Here is an 18156-nt window from a genome sequence, read left to right on the forward strand (position 1 = left end):
TGTGCATGTGTATTGCAAAATCGTGGAACCAACCCAAATGCCCATTAATCAACAAGTGGATAAAAAAACTGTGGTATATATATACAACTGAATACTATGCAGCCATAAAAAGGAATGAATTAACAGCATTTGCAGTGACCTGGATGAGATTGGAGACTATTATTCTAAGTGAAGTAACTCAGGAATGGAAAATCAAACATCGTATGTTCTCACAGACATGTGGGAGCTAAGCTAGGAGGATGCAAAGACATAACAATGATACAATGGACTTTGGGGATTTGGAGGGAAGAGTGGGAGGGGGGCAAGGGATAAAAGACTACAAATACGATGGCTTGTATACTGCTTGGGTGATGGGTGCACCAAAATCTCACAAATCACCACTAAAGAACTTACTCATGGCCGGATGCAGTGGCTCACGTCTGTAATCCCAGCATTTTGGGAGGCCAAGATAGGTAGATCACGAGGTCAGGAGTTCAAGACCAGCCTGGCCAAGATGGTGAAACTCCGCCTCTACTAAAAATACAAAAATTAGCCAGGAGCAGTGGCCTGTAATCCCAGCTTCTCAGGAGGCTGAGGCAGGAGAATTGCTTGAATCCGGGTGGCAGAGGTTGCAGTGAGCCAAGATCATGCCACTGCACTCCAGCCTGGGCGACAGAGTGAGACTCCATCTCAAGAAAAAAAAGAACTTATGTAACCAAATACTACCTGTACCCCAATAATTTACGGAAAAATAGAAAATAAATAAATAAACATGTAGGGGTACATTTACATTCTATAAGAGATTGAACTCTCTTAGTCATAAAAACATCAGATGGCCACATATACACCACCAAGCATCCTCTATGTTTAAAAAAATTAAGCATTTACAAGCTGAAAAAAAATACATTGTCTTTTAGAAACACACACTGAAATATTTATGGGCAAAATTATACATGTTGAATTTGCTTCAAAATAGTCCAGTGGGTTGGCCAGGCGCGGTGGCTCATGCCTATAATCCCAGAACTTTGGGAGGCCAAGGTGGGCGGATCACCTGAGCTCAGGAGTTCGTGACCAGTCTGGCCAACATGGTGAAACCCCGTCTCTACTAAAAATACAAAAATTAGCCGGGTGTGATGGTGGGCGCCTGTAATCCCAGCTACTTGGGAGGCTGAGGCAGGAGAATCACTTGAACCCAGGAGGCAGGGGTTACAGTGAGCTGAGATCGTGCCACTGCACTCCAGCCTGAGTGACAGAGCGAGACTCTATCTCAAAAAAATAAAAAATAATAAAAATAATCCAGTGGGGCCAGGGGGTTTCTATTTGAGGAGATATAGAAGAAACAAGAGTGGCCATGAGTTGATGATTACTCTAGCTGAGTGATGGGTAAATGGAGGGAATCATTGTACTGTCTTACCTGTTTTATATATGTTTGAGCTTTTTTACATAATAAAATATTTTAAAACCCTGGGAAAAATATTTTTCCACTAAAAAAATGTATTTGCCTCTAAGGAGCAAGAGAACAGATAGGGCTGGGTGTGGTGGCTCACTCCTGTAATCCCAGCACTTTGGGAGGCCGGGGCGGGTGGATCACTTGAGGTCAGGAGTTCGAGACCAGCCTGGCCAACATGGTGAAAACCTGTCTCTAGTTAAAAAAAAAAAAAAATTAGCTGGGCATGGTGGCAAACACCTGTAATCCCAGTTACTCGGGAAGCTGAGGCAGGAGAATCGCTTGAACCCGAGAGGTGGAGGCTGCAGTGAGCCGAGATCACACCACTGCACTCCAGCCTGGGCAACACAGTGAAATCCTGTCAAAAAAAAAAAAAAGAGAGAGAGAACAGATAGATGGAGCAGAAAATCACTTTTTATTACTTTAATTGCTTTTCTGAACAATTTAATTTTACATAAACATACATTTGTATTTTGGGGGGTGGAAATAAATGTTTAAAAAATTAATCTTTTAGGCCAGGCGCAGTGACTCATGCCTGTAATCCCAGCACTTTGGGAGGCCGAGGTGAGCAGATCACCTGAGATCAGGAGTTCAAGTCCAGCCTGACCAACATGGTGAAACTCTGTCTCTACTAAAAATACAAAAATTAGCTAGGTGTGGTGGCGCATGCCTGTAATCCCAGCTACTCAGGAGGCTGAGGCAGGAGAACTGCTTGAACCCAGGAGATGGAGGTTGCAGCGAGCCCAGATCGCACCACTGCATTCCATCCAGGGTGACTCCCTCTCAAAATAAAAATTATAAGGAAAAAATATTTTAAATAACAGAAATGTAAGAGGAAGACTTCCACTTTCAGCCATGATGGAATAGCTCAATTCAAACTGACTGTCCCACTCTAAACAACCCTAAAAGCTGGGCAAAATATAACTGTGTGAAGGCATTGGAGTGGCTACGATCTTTGAGAGAAGGAAAACACACAAGGTGAACCCTGCATTCAACTCAGTTTTATCATATTATATATGATACAGGATTTATCAGACTGTCGTTGAAGCATTTTACATGGACAAATTCTACCACTATGTATTTACACATATATTTTATAGTTTACAAAGTATTTTTCACAAAAACTCTAATTTTAACTCTATAACACTCTAAGGTAGATATTACTATTTTCATTTTACAAAAGAAAAAACTAAGTAATCTTCCAATGTCACATAGCTAGTAAGTGGCAGACCTAACCTAGGTCTTGAGACTTCAAATCCTGTACCCTTTTCCTTATTTACTTAGTGCTTCAAATTTTTCATTTGAAAAGCTCATTTAGAACTAAGTATTACCATTCCCTTAGATGAAGAAACAGTTACTCTATCAAGTTAGAGGTGAGAAAAGTAAAAAATAAATCATCAACCCAGAATTATAAGTTCAGTATTCGGTTCACTGGACCACTGTAATAACTACAGTATTCGGAGAACTTTAACTGTAGTAGATATACCATTATAAAAGGAACACTGAAAAGGAACACCATCAAAAAAGGATAGCACTAAACGATTCAACCCCCTTCCAGTTTCACACTAACTTTAATCATTTTCGTAGAAGTAACAACCATCTCATTTCATCTCCACTTTCTCCTAAATTAAGACTTACCGTAATCAGTCGTTGAATACTTTGTTCTGAGGCAAATGAGGCTTCACACATACTCAGCAACTTGCAAGCAACATAATGTACTGCAAAACAGTAATTAGACAATGATAAACACAAAACATTCATTCTCCTTTTATATACACCAACAGAGAAAAGATGATTGAAAGGAAGCCAGTTTTGTTGTTATTAAAATTAAAAATTGTAAAGGCCTTTTAAAAAAATCAATTTTCAAAACTAAATGACCTAAAACTTATTAAATGAATCATTTACTGAATGTTTCAGTAAGAGATTTATTTATTTATTTATTTATTTATTTATTTATTTATTTATTTATTTTTGAGACGGAGTCTCACTCTGTCGCCCAGGATGGAGTGCAGTGACGCATGATCTTGACTCACTACAGCCTCCGCCTCCTGGGTTCCAGTGATTCCCCTGCCTCAGCCTCCCGAGTAGCTGGGATTACAGGCATGCGCCACCACGTCCAGCTAATTTTTGTATTTTTAGTAGAGACGGGGACTCACCATGTTGACCAGGCTGGTCTCAAACTCCTGACCCCAGGTGATCCACCCGCCTCGGCCTCCCAAAGTGCTGGGATTACAGGTGTGAGCCACCACGCCTGGCCCAGAGAGATATTTAATACTTAAATTTTAATTTCTTAAGGTCCTAAGTCCCAAAGACTCACTAAAAATACCTAATTCCACATGATGCTCTTGTGTATACCATGTTAACAGAAAAATAATTCTAAATTCAATTGACCTAAAGCTATTCAAGATCTGACAAAATCTCCGGACATCAGAATAGTTTTTTATTTTTCTCCTAAAATGTGAAATTTTCTAAATATATATATATTTTTTTCTGTAGAGAGAGGGTCTAGCTCTGTCACTCGCCCAAGCTAGAACACAGTGGCATGATCATAGCTCACTGCAGCCTCAAATTCCTGGGCTCAAGCAATCCTCCCACCTCAGCCTCCCAAAGTGCTGGGATTATAGGTGTGAGCCACCACACCTGGCCTAAACATACTCTTTTCTGTAGATGTCAGAACAGTTCTTAAAGTATAATTTAGAAAACACAGAATACTTCATTATATAACTCATTTTCCCTGAAAATAGGGAAGTTTGAATAATTATAACCTCTTTATTTCTCTAGTTTGTTTCAGCATAAAAAATATTCAAGTTTTAAAAAACAGCTTCACAAATAAATGAACTAGTCACCTTTATGTTAGATGTCAGCAGCCATTCTACCTATGCTAACACCACTTCTAATTAATAGTCCTTTGAAAAAGAGATTTGTCTAGCGGAAATTACAGGGTAATTGAAATGGTCAGATTTTTATTGCCCATAATAAAGTGTAAAATTTATTCATCACTTCACAAAATTAATTTGTTCTAAAAAAACACTTTTGGTAAAATAATTACTAATCATATATTTATACTGACCTGAATTTCCAGTTTTGAAAATTTTTGAAAATGTTTCTTTTTGGCTGGGCATGGTGGCTCACACCTGTAATCCCAACACTTTAAGAGGCTGAGGTGGGTAAATCACCTGAGCTCAGGAGTTCAAGACCAGCCTGACCAACATGGTGTAACCACGTCTCTAGTAAAAATAAAAATAAATTTAAAAAATTAGCCAGGAGTGGTGGTGCATACCTGTAATCCCAGCTACTAGAGAGACTGAGGCAGGAGAATCTCTTCAACCTGGGAGGCGGAAGTTGCAGTGAGCTGAGATCATGCCATTGCACTCCAGCCTGGGCAATAAGAACACAACTCCAACTCAAAAAAAAAAAAAAAAAAAAAGAAGAAGGGAAGTTCAGACTGGGCAGAACTCAACACAGGGCAACAAAGCGGCTGTGGCCAGACTGCCTCTCTAGATTCCTCCTCACTGGGCAGGGATCTCTGAAAGAAAGGTAGCAGCCCCAGTAAGCGGCTTATAGAAAAAACTCCCATCACCCTGGGACAGAGCACCTGGGGGAAGGGGCGTCCGTGGGCACAGCTTCAGTGAACTTAAACTTTCCTGCCTGCCGGCTCTGAAGAGAGCAGCTGATCCTGACAAGGACGATTCTCCCAGCACAGCACTCAAGCTCTGCCAAGGGACAGACTGCCTCCTCAAGTGGGTCCCTGACCCCCGTGCCTCCTGACTGGGAGAGACCTCCCAACAGGAGTCAAGAAAAACCCCATACAGAAGAGCTCCAGCTGGCGTTAGGCTGGTGCCCCTCTGGGACAAAGTTTTCAGAGGAAGGAGCAGGCAGCAATCTTTGCTGTTCTGCAGCCTCCACTGGTGATAACCAGGTGAACAGAGTCTGGAATGGACCTCCAGCAAACTGCAGCAGACCTGCAGAGGAGAGGCCTGACTCTTAGAAGAAAAACTAACAAATGGAAAGCAACAACATCAACAACAAAAGGGACCCCCAGACAAAAACCCCATCCAGAGATCATCAGCCTCAAAGATCAAAAAGGTAGATAAATCCACGAAGATGAAGAAAAAACAGTGCAAAAATGCTGAAAATTCCAAAAACCAGAATGCCTCTTCCCCTCAAAATGATCGCAACTCCTCTCCAGCAAGGGCACAAAACTGGATGGAGAATGAGTTTGACAAATTGACAGAAGTAGGCTTCAGAAGGTGGGTATAACAAATTCCTCTGAGCTAAAGGAGCATGTTCTACCCAATGCAAGGAAGCTAAGAACCTTGATAAAAGGTTACAGGAACTGCTAACTAGAATAACCAATTGAGAGAGGAGCATAAATGAACTGATGAGCTGAAAAACAGCAGGAGAACTTCGTGAAGCATACACAAGTATCCACAGCCAAATCAATCAAGCAAAGAAAGGATGTGAGAGATTGAAGACCAACTTACTGAAATAAGGCGTGAAGACAAGATTAGAGAAAAAAGAGTGAAAAGGAACAAACAAAGCCTCCAAGAAATATGGGACTATGTGAAAAGACCAAACGTACGATTGATTGGTGTACCTGAAAGTGACAGGGAGAATGGAACCAAGCTGAAAAACACAATTCAGGATATTATCCAGGAGAACTTCCCCAACCTGGCAAGGCAAGCCAACATTCAAATTCAGGAAATATGGAGAACACCACTAAGATACTCCTCAAGAAGAGCAACCCCAAGACACATAATCATCAGATTCTCCAAGGTTGAAACGACGGAAAACATATTAAGGGCAGCCAGAGAGAAAGGTCAGGTTACCCACAAAGGGGAAGCCCATCAGAATAACAGTGGATCTCTCTGCAGAAACCCTACAAGCCAGAAGATAGTGGGGGCCAATATTCAACATTCTTAAAGAAAAGAATTTTCAGCTGGGTGCAGTGGCTCACACCTGTAATCCCAGCACTTTGGGAGGCCGAGGTGGGTGGATCACGGAGTTCGAGACCAGCCTGGCAAATACGGTGAAACCCTGTCTATACTAAAAATACAAAAAGAAAAAATTAGCTGGGCATGGTGGCACATGCCTGTAGTCTCAGCCACTTGGGAGGCTGAGGCAGAAGAATCACTCAAACCCAGGAGGCAGAGGTTGCAGTGAGCCAAGATCATGCCACTGCACTCCAGCCTGGGCGACAAAGCAAGACGCCATCTCAAAAAAAAAAAAAAAAGAAAAGAATTTTCAACCCAGAATTTCATAGCCAGCCAAAATAAGCTTCACAAGCAAAACAGATTTGCAAACAAGCTAATGCTGTTGGATTTTGTGACCACCAGGCCTGCCTTACAAGAGCTCCTGAAGGAAGCACTAAATATGGAAAGGAAAAACCAGTAACAGCCACTGCAAAAACACATGAAAATATAAAGACCAACAACACTATGAAGAAACTGCATCAATTAACGAGCAAAATAACCAGCTAGCATCATGATGACAGGATCAAATTCACACATAACAATATTAACCTTAAATGTAAATGGGCCAAATGCTCCAATTAAAAGACACAGACTGGCAAATTGGATAAAGAGTCAAGACCCATCAGTGTGCTGTATTCAGGAGAACCATCTCACACGCGGAGACACACATAGGCTCAAAATAAACGGATGGAGAAAGATCTACCAAGCAAATGGAAAACAAAAAAAGCAGGGGTTGCAATCCTAGTCTGATAAAACACACTTTAAACCAACAAAGATCAAAAAAGGCAAAGAAGGGCGTCACATAATGGTAAAGGGATCAATTCAACAAGAAGAGCTAACTATCCTAAATATATATGCACCCAATACAGGGGCACCCAGATTCATAAAGCAAGTTCTTAGAGACCTACAAAGAGACTTAGACTCCTACACAATAATAGTGGGAGATTTTAACACCCCACTGTCAATATTAGACAGATCAACAAGAGAGAAAATTAACAAGGATATTCAGGACTTGAACTCAGCTCTGGAGAAAGCAGACCTAATAGACATCTACAGAACTCTCCACCTCAAATCAACAGAATATACATTCTTCTCAGCACCATATAGCACTTATTCTAAAATCGACCACATAATCGGAAGTAAAACACTCTTCAGCAAATGCAAAAGAACGGAAATCAAAACAGTCTCTCAGAACACAGTGCAATCAAATTAGAACTCAGGATTAAGAAACTCACTCAAAACCGCACAACTACATGGAAATTGAACAACCTGCTCCTGAATGACTACTGGGTAAATAACGAAATTAAGGCAGAAATAATGAAGTTCTTTGAAACCAATGAGAACAAAGAGACAACATACCAGAATCTCTGGGACACAGCTAAAGCAGTGGTAAGTGGGAAATTTATAGCACTAAATGCCCACATCGGAAAGCTGGAAAGATCTGAAATCAACACCCGAACATCACAATTAAAAGAACTAGAGAAGCAAGAGCAAACAAATTCAAAAGCCACCAGAAGACAAGAAATAACTAAGATCAGAGCAGAACTGAAGGAGACAGAGACAGGAAAAACCCTTCAAAAAAATCAATGAGTCCAGGAGCTGATTTTCTGAAAAGATTAAGCAAATAGATACACTGCTAGCCAGATTAATAAAGTAGAAAAGAGAGAAGAATCAAATAGACAATAAAAATGATAAAGGGGCTATCACCACTGATCCCACAGAAATAGACTACCATCAGAGAACACTATAAACACCTATACACAAATAAACTAGAAAATCTAGAAGAAATGGATAAATTCCTGGACGCATACACTCTCCCAAGATGAAACCAGAAGATGTTGAATCCCTGAATAGACCAATAACAAGTTCCGAAATTGAGGTAGTAATTAATAGCCTACCAACCAAAAAAAAAAAAACTCCCAGGACCAGACAGATTCACAGCTGAATTCTACCAGAGGTACAAAGAGGAGCTGGTACCACTCCTTCTGAAATGATTCCAATCAATAGAAAAAAAGGGACTCTTCCCTAACTGATTTTATGAGGCCAGCATCATCCTGATACCAAAACCTGGCAGAGACACAACAGAAAAGAAAATTTCAGGCCAATATCCCTGATGAACATCAATGCAAAAATCCTCAATAAAATACTGGCAAATCGAATCCAGCAGCACATCAAAAAGCTTATCCACCATGATCAAGTCAGCTTCATCCCTGGGATGCAAGGCTGGTTCAACATAGGCAAATCAGTAAACGTAATACATCGCATAAACAGAACCAATGACAAAAACCACATGATTATCTCGATAGAGGCAGAAAAGGCCTTCAATAAAATTCAAAACCATTTCATGCTAAAAACTCTCATATCTCAAAATAATAAGAGCTATTTATGACAAACCCTTAGCCAATATCATACTGAATGGGCAAAAGCTGGAAGCTTTCCTGTGGAAAACTGGCACAAGACAAGGATGCCCTCTCTCACTACTCCCATTCAACACAGTATTGAAAGTTCTGGCCAGGGAAATCAGGCAAGAGAAAGAAATAAAGGGTATTCAATTAGGAAGAGAGGAAGTCAAATTGTCTGTGTTTGCAGATGACAATCCCATCATCTCAGCCCAAAAACTCCTTAAGCTGATAAGCAACTTCAGCAAAGTCTCAGGATACAAAATCAATATGTAAAAATCACAAGCATTCCCATACACCAATAATAGACAAGCAGACAGCCAAATCATGAGTGAACTCCCATTCACAACTGCTACACAGAGAATAAAATACCTAGGAATGCAACTTACAAGGAATGTGAAGGATCTCTTCAAGGAGAACTACAAACCACTGCTCAAGGAAATAAGAGAGGACACAAACAAATGGAAAAAAATTCCATGCTCATGGATAGGAAAGATCAATATCGTGAAAATGGCCATACTGCCCAAAGTAATTTATAGATTCAATGCTATTCCCATCAAGCTACCACTGACTTTCTTCACAGAACTAGAAAAAACTACTTTAAATTTCATATGGAATCAAAAAAGAGCCCGCATTGCCAAGTCAATCCTAAGCAAAAAGAACAAAGCTGGAGGCATCACACTACCCGACTTCAAACTATACTACAAGGCTACAGTAACCAAAACAGCATGATACTGGTACCAAAACAGATATATATATATATACCAATGGAACAGAACAGAGGCTTCAGAAATAACACCACACATCTACAACCATCTGATCTTCAACAAACTTAACAGAAAAAAAAAGCAATGGGGGAAGGATTCCCTATTTAATAAATGTGTTGGGAAAACTGGCTAGCCATATGCAGAAAATAGAAACTGGATCCTTTCCTTACACCTTATACAAAAATTAACTCAACATGGATTAAAGACTTAAACAGAAGACCTAAAACCATAAAAACCCTAGAAGAAAATGTAGGCAATACCATTCACAACATAGGCATGGGCAAAGACTTCATGACTAAAACACCAAAAGCAATTGTAGCAAAAGCCAAAATTGACAAATGGGATCTAATTAAACTAAAGAGCTTCTGCACAGGAAAAGAAACTATCATCAGGGTGAACAGGCAACCTACAGAATGGAAGAAAATTTTTGCCATCTATCCATCTGACAAAGGTCTAATATCCAGAATCTACAAGGAACTTAAACAAATTTACAAGAAAAAAACAAACAACCCCATCAAAAAGTAGGCGAAGGATATGAACAGCCACTTCTCAAAAGAAGATGTTTTTGCGGCCAAAAAAACATATGAAAAAAAGCTCATCATCACTGGTCATTAGAGAAATGCAAATGAAAACCACAATGAGGTACCATCTCACTCCAGTTAGAATGGCGATCATTAAAAAGTCAGAAACAAGAGATGCTGGCGAGGATGCGGAGAAATAGGAACGCTTTTACACTGTTGGTGGGAATGTAAACTAGTTCAACCATTGTGGAAGACAATGTGGCGATTCCTCAAGGATCTAGAACCAGAAATACCATTTCGACCCAGCAATCCCATTACTGAGTATACACCCAAAGGATTATAAATCATTCTACTGTAAAGACACAGGCACACACATGTTTATTGCAGCACTATTTACAATAGCAAAGACTTGGAACCAACCCAAATGCTCATCAATGATAGACTGGATAAAGAAAATGTGGCACATATACACCATGGAATACTATGCAGTCATACAAAAGAATGAGTGCACGTCCTTTGCAGGGACATGGATGAAACTGGAAACCATCACCGTCAGCAAACTAACACAGGAACAAAAAAAACAAACACTACATGTTCTCACTCATAAGTGGGAGTTGAACAATGAGAACACATGGACAAGGGAGGGGAACATCACACGCCGGGGCCTGTCAGCGGGTGGGGGCAAAGGGAGGGAGAGCATTAGGACGAATACCTAATGCATGCGGGGCTTAAAACCTAGATGACGGGTTGATAGGTGCAGCAAATCACCATGGCACATGTATACCTATGTAACAAGCCTGCATGTTCTGCACACGTATCCCAGAACTTAAAGTGAAATAAAATAAAATAAAGAAAAAGAAAATGTTTCCTTTCTTTATTCCAAAGCTCCAAAGTTTGCTAATCCTTCAGTATTTTCAGACTCTGATCTCTCAGTTATTGCCCCTTTCTAAAAGTATCTTGAGTACCTCCCTCTCAACTTATTCCTTCTTCTCTACCTTCAAACGTACCCATCTCCTTACCTTGAAAAAAAAATCAACTAACCCCACTATGCTTCAAGCTTGCATCCCGTTTCTCCTCTTCCTTTGATTGACAAACTTCTTGAATTGAAAAGTCTGTCTACTAGCTCTACTGTCTTGCCACTCACTCATCTCCTTAAATGTCCGCAATCTGTTTTGCATCCTTACCACTTTACTAAAACTGCACTCCCAAAGATCACCTTCCTTAACTTCATAGCAACATTTCAAAATGGCCATAACCTTTTTGAAAAACATTACTCCCTTGGAGTTTCAGACCAGCCTAAGCAACATGGCAAAATCTGTATCTACAAAATACAAAAATTAGTAGGGTGTGGTGCCACATGCCTTGTAGTCCCAGCTACTCGGGAGGCTGAGGTAGGAGGTTGACCTGAGCCCAGGAGGCAGGGGTTGCAGTGAGTCAATATTGCACCACTGCACTCCAACCTGGGTGACAGAGCCAGATCCTGTCTCAAAAAAAAATTACTCCCTTGGCCTGAAATATCCTGGTCCTTGTGTGGGAAATATCTTAGTCTAAGAACTTTGTCTGCTCCAATCCTGACATTCGTAATCCAGCTATTTATAGTTATCACCAATAAGTCTTCAAGCCAAAGGCAGCTGAGGCTGAAACAGAATGCTACTTCCATATAAAGATGTTTTCTTTGTTGCTGTTGCTCCATCTTGTCTTCTCACCAGCCTGTTCTTGACCTCTCTATATTATAAACATCTTGGTTACATAATTGGTGACTGATACCTTTGAACATCCGCTTTACTCTGCTCTACTCACAGCCTGAAATTGAATTGACTTTAGATAAACACGGGGTTATACCCTCTGACATTTATAAATTTTTAAATTATTGTTTATCTAGCTTTAAACTATTCCTTCCGAAATCCTCAAGGATAATTTAGGATTGGTATCTTTGTTCTGGTATCTTACCTTTTCCCTTTCATTTACTATGTACCATAACATGGTACAAGAACCCTATATGGAGAATGCACTCAATAAATGACTAATAAATCTCCTGTAGAATTTTTTTTTTTTTGAGAGGGAGTCTCGCTCTGTTGCCCAGGCTGGAGTGCAGTGGTGCGATCTCGGCTCACTGCAAGCTCCACCTCCTGGGTTCACGCCATTCTCCTGCCTCGGCCTCCTGAGCAGCTGGGACCACAGGAGCCCACCACCACGCCTGGCTACTTTTTCGTATTTTTAGTAGAGATGGAGTTTCACTGTGTTAGCCAGGATGGTCTCGATCTCCTGACCTTGTGATCCGCCCGCCTCAGCCTCCCAAAGTGCTGGGATTACAGGCGTGAGCCACCGCACCTGGCCAATCTCCTGTAGAATTGTTTGACTGTTCCTTTTGGTCATCTATCCTTATTCTTTTTATTTTAACTTTGAAGCTGGTAGTTTCAGAGTTAAAATCTCACTACTTTGTTCTTCTCTCAGTACCACTGATTCTTAAACTTTAGTGTGCATGAGAATTCCTGAGACATTTTTCTCAAATTATAGACATGCCCAGATTTCATCCTGAACATAAATGAATCAAAACCACCAATGGAAGGGCCTGGGCATCTGTATTTTTCACAGGCTTCACAGGTGATTCTGATTTTTTGGGGGGAGGGGAAGGGATGGAGTTTTGCTCTTGTCACCCAGGATGGAGGGCAACGGTGTGATTTTGGCTCACTGCAACCTCCGCCTCCAGGGTTCAAGTGATTCTTCTGCTTCAGCCTCCCAAGTAGCTGGGATTACAGGCACACACCACCATGCCCGGCTAATTTTTGTATTTTTAGTAGAGACGGGGTTTCACTATGTTGGCCAGGCTGGTCTTGAACGCCTGATCTCAGGTGATCCACTCACCTAGGCCTCCCAAAGTGCTGGGATTACAGGCATGAGCCACCGCTACCAGCCTGATTCTGATTTACACCAATATTTAAGAACCACTGCTCTTTATTTTTTTCCTCAAACAACTCAACTAGTCTTCTGTCTTCAACTACCACCTCTGTGTAAATCATTGCCAAATCTATAGGCTGAGTCCTGACCTTTCTCATAAGCTCTAGTCTCACATCTCCAACCTTATTGTCATCTCAAATGCAACAGGTCTAAAACTAAAACTTACAAGTCATTCATCTACTTCTGACTTTCCTGTTCATTGTTCCATAATTCCTCCAAATAATAAAGAATTATAGCTTATAAATCTTCATGACTTATTTCATCACATAGCACATAATCCAGGCACACTAAATTTGTTTTTAAGGAAACAAAATATATTCCAATAAACATATTTTTGAAATAAAATTATTTTAATTTGGAGGCTTCCTGCACTAACAATCTATTCTCCACTGTATCAAAAAAAAATATGATACACATAACAAGCACCCAAATATCTGATTAAGAACTGCTACGTGAAATGAGACAGTACATGGGACTCTCTTCTTCACTGTCTCTTGTCCCCTCTCTTATCCTTCCCTTTTCTTCTCTTATCTCTTGCTTCTCCCTCTTCTTCTCTCCTCTCTTGCTTCTCCCTCTTCTTCTCTCCTCTCTTGCCTTTCTCCTCTCCTTGCTTCCCCCTTTTTTCTCCACTTTCCCCACTTTCCTTACCCATTTAGTATTTTTCCTCTTACAGCTCCCCGCCCTTTTTTTTAACAGTCTCTTTTCTCTTCCCTAGCTCTCTCATCTCCCTGGCCCTAACCCCATCAACACTGTGTGGTTCTGCCCTCACCCCTTGCCGTCCCTTAAAAACAAAAAAAGAAAAAAAGAAATGAGACAGTACATGGGAAGAGGCTGCGATAGCCACTTCATCTACCATATCCCTATTTGATAAGCAGTAAACAGCTGAAGCAATATCTCTTCATATGCAGAATGGTAGGAGTTAAGAACTTTAATATCACACGGTTCACCTGTGTACTAAGTTTCTTCCACTGATAAATTCCTAGCTGTTACCTCCCCACAACTATAGGATCTAAGGCTCCTGGGAGCAATGATATCAATTTATCTAAGAGTTAAAGAGCTAGAACTGTTCTCTAAACATGCTAACAGAGTGGACTCATGAGTAAGTATATTATTGATTATATTAAGAACAATTACCCTGTATCTACATGGAAGTTGTATACAGTTTTGTTCATATTCACAAAGAAATAGTTAGTAGTAAATTATATTTGTTGCATACAGACAAAAGTCATTTGTCTTTACAATGTCAAGCAGTCCAGAGGTTCACCCTTTGGTTTGTTACTTCAATGTATCCTTTATAATTGGCAATATACTTCCCATAAATGCATTTGCTGTCACTATGCCTGTTGAAAATCACTAACTGTCAGCACACTAGACTTTGCCCATTTAGCTAAAGCACTAGAACATTGCCAGACAGTGGATCACATTCAAAGCATCCAAGAAGATGAGTTTAGTTTGAGATTTTTGGTTTTTTGTTTTTGTTGTTTGCTCTCACAGGTAGAAATCATTTCTATAGTTTCTCAGTAACTCATTCCAATGTTTATCAATCCACCTCCTGAGGAAACTATTCTTTATACTTTTTAAAATCTGAATATGTCATATGGCAACACTTATTCTATTATTAATAGAGGGGAAACTACTATTTAATGGTCCTTCAGAACCCTGAAGATTTTGATCATCTCCATGAGAAATAATCCATGTCCTTTAACATTTCTTTAAGTTCTCACTGTCCCATCTTTTAATCATCTTTGTTGTTCACCTCCTGACTATTTCTTGCAGTGATATCTTTAAACGTTTGTTAATAAGGAGCTAACCTCTGAAAAAAAATCATAAAACTGAGGGAGGCCATTTGCTTGAGAAACCAGTGTTCCTGGCTTGTTTCATTTGTCTTTTAACAAATCTCTATCTAAGAACTGGTCAAAACATTATCTAAACTGCAGGAACACTACCCAATATATAGTAAGAACACTCCTCAAACACCGCATGTTCTCACTCATAGGTGGGAATTGAACAATGAGAACACATGGACACAGGAAGGGGAACATCACACTCCGGGGACTGTTGTGGGGTGGGGGGAGGGGGGAGGGACAGCATTAGGAGATATACCTAATGCTAAATGACGAGTTAATGGGTGCAGCAAAACAACATGGCACATGGATACATATGTAACAAACCTGCACATTGTGCACATGTACCCTAAAACCTAAAGTATAATAAAAAAATAAAATAAAATAAAAAGAACACTCCTCATAATACGTGTCACAATATGTATACGTACATCTAATTTTCTGCTCTTCATTTACAGGCCAACCTCCTCCTATGGTAAGTGCCCAGTTCCATAGGTTTACTGCCATTTCTTCAATCTGGTCAAAGAGAAACATTTCCTTAGCTAGTTAAAATACTGGCCACCTCCAACGGTATTTTCATTCTTGAATGTTGTATGCTTATGTAACTATTGTGGGTCATTTCCAGGCCCTCCATAATCTAGTCCCATTCTACCTCTCCCCCCAAAAACTTACCCACTGTTAGAGTAATTATCTATTTCCTGAACACAACTTGTTTAATCCCATCAATGCGTCTTTATTCATACTATTGGCTTCACCTGATATACCTCCTCCCTTTGTTTTTATGTAACTCAAATCCATTTCAGTCTCACCAACAACATAAATGAAGCTTTCAGCAACCATTACAGTCTATGTTGTTCTTTCTTCTTTGAATTCATATAGTCATTAAGTTGTATACAATTTGGCAATTAATTATATTACTTTGTATCATTTATTCTTTAATTGTTTTAGTTCTTTTTTTAACCCAATTTATGCACAGCAGTGGTACAAAATGTATGTTAGTTTTAAGTCTTTTCTTCCATGCCACTTTTCTCACTTAGCATTTCACATTTTTCTGATGAGCTTCAGTTTAAACAGATGATTTATCTAACATGTGATATAGTTTGGATATTTTTCCCCTGGGAATCTCATATCAAAATTTGATCCCCAATGTTGGAGGTGGGGCTGATGGGAGGTACTTGGGTCACGGGGGTGGATCCCTCATTGTCTTGGTGCTGTCCTCACAGTAATGAGTGAGTTCTCAGTCTATTAGTTACTGCAAGATCTGATTCTTAAAAAAGAGCCTGGTACCTCCTCCTTTCTCTTTCCTCCTCTCTCATCATGTGATGCCTGCTCCCTTTTCCCTTCCAACATGATTGGAAACTTCCAGAGGCCCTCACCGGAAGCAGATGCCAGTGCCATGCTTCTTATACGATCTGCAGAACCATGAGCCAAATAAACTTCTTTTCCTTATCAATTACCCAGCCTCAGGTATTTCCTTTATAGCAATGCAAACAGCCTAATGCAGCATGGTTGTCATTTCACTTATTATTCTGGGGCTAATTATCATGTCCATCTCCATCACATAGTATCCTCAATGCCACAGTTGATCAAATGATGACTTTTTCTTTTTGAGACAGAGTCTCACTTTGTTGTCCAAGCTGGAGTGCAATGGCGTGATCTCGGCTCACTGCAACCACCACCTCCCGGGTTCAAGTGATTCTCCCACCTCAGCCTCCCAAGTAGCTGGGATTACAGGCACCCGCCATAATGCCTGGCTAATTTTTGTATTTTTAGTTGAGATGGGGTTTCACCATGTTGGCCAGACTGGTCTCGAACTCCCGACCTCAGGTGATCCACCCGCCTCAACCTCCCAAAGTGCTGGGATTACAGGCATAAGCCACCACACCCGGCTGACTTTCATACTAAGTATTATTTCATTTGTATCACTAAAAACACATGGAGTTAATACTGCACTCCAAATTACCCAGAAGAACAAATGATTTGACATATTATGATGGGAAATGAACATCCAGACTAAATAGCTTAAAGAAGCTACCTGTTTTGGCATTTTGGAAAGCAATTTGGCAATATATAAAAATGTTCGCCCAGGTGCGGTGGCTCACCCCTGTAATCCCAGCACTTTGGGAGGCCTAGGCTGTCAGATTGCCTGAGGTCAGGTGTTAGAGACCAGCCTGGCCAACATGGTCAAACCCCATCTCTACTAAAAAATACAAAAATTAGTCGTGCGTGGTGGCAGGCGCCTGTAATCCCAGCTACTCAGGAGGCTGAGGCATGAGAATCACTTGACCCCAGGAGGCGGAGGTTGCAGTGAGCCAAGATCATGCCACTGCCCTCCAGCCTGGGCAAGACAGAGTGAGACTCTGTCTCAATAAAAATAAATAAATAAGTAAATAAATAAACTAAATTCATATCTTTTGTCCCAATAGTTGCACTTTTGAGACTTTATCCTAAGAAATAGACGAAAATGTGTGGGAGGGATAATCTTTGCACTTAATAGTGTTCTTCATATCATTATTTATAATAGTGAAAAATAAGGAACAATATGAGAAGCAATATAAATATCCAATAATAAAGAAATAGGTGAATTATGATAAGCTTCCTTGATGGAATAGTATTCATCCATTTAAAATAGTGGTCATGGCCAGACATGGTGACTCATGCCTGTAATCTCAGCACTCTGGGAGGCTGAGGCAGGTGGATCACTTGAGGTCGAGTTCGAGACCAGCCTGGCCAACGTGGTGAAACCCTGTCTCTACTAAGAATACAAAAAAAAAAAAAAATAGCCAGGCGTGGTGGTGCACACCTGTAGTCTCAGCTACTCGGGAGGCTGAGGCAGAAGAATCATTTAAACCTGAGAGGTGGAGGTTGCAGTGAGCCAAGATCATGCCACTGCACTCCAGCCTGGGCGACAGAGCGAGACTGTGTCTCAAAAAAAATAAAAATAAAAACAAAAATAAAATAAAATAGTGGTTATGAAAACTATTTTTTTTTGTTGTTTTTTTTTTGAGACGGAGTCTCGCTCTGTCACCCAGGCTGGAGTGCAGTGGCGCGATCTCGGCTCACTGCAAGCTCTGCCTCCCGGGTTCACGCCATTCTCCTGCCTCAGCCTCTCCGAGTAGCTGGGACTACAGGCGCCCGCCACCACGCCCGGCTAATTTTTTTGTATTTTTAGTAGAGACAGGGTTTCACCGTGATCTCGATCTCCTGACCTCGTGATCCGCCCGCCTCGGCCTCCCAAAGTGCTGGGATTACAAGTGTGAGCCACCGC

General features: G+C 40.6%; 1 protein-coding gene across 2 annotated transcripts in view; it reads right to left on the reverse strand.

Moving 5' to 3' along the window:
- The window catches only part of TEX11 (testis expressed 11), a 399429-nt gene that overhangs the window by 341769 nt on the left and 39504 nt on the right, over positions 1–18156 (reverse strand). For both annotated transcript variants that reach the window (XM_055266828.1, XM_055266827.2), the window contains 2 exons: positions 15320–15404; positions 3065–3144 (listed from right to left, as the gene is read on the reverse strand). In XM_055266828.1, the coding sequence (XP_055122803.1) occupies positions 3065–3144; positions 15320–15404 (165 nt within the window). The remainder of the gene's footprint in view (positions 1–3064; positions 3145–15319; positions 15405–18156) is intronic.

Source organism: Symphalangus syndactylus, chromosome X, assembly GCF_028878055.3.
Source record: "Symphalangus syndactylus isolate Jambi chromosome X, NHGRI_mSymSyn1-v2.1_pri, whole genome shotgun sequence".
In the NCBI taxonomy this organism is placed as follows: Eukaryota; Metazoa; Chordata; class Mammalia; order Primates; family Hylobatidae; genus Symphalangus; species Symphalangus syndactylus.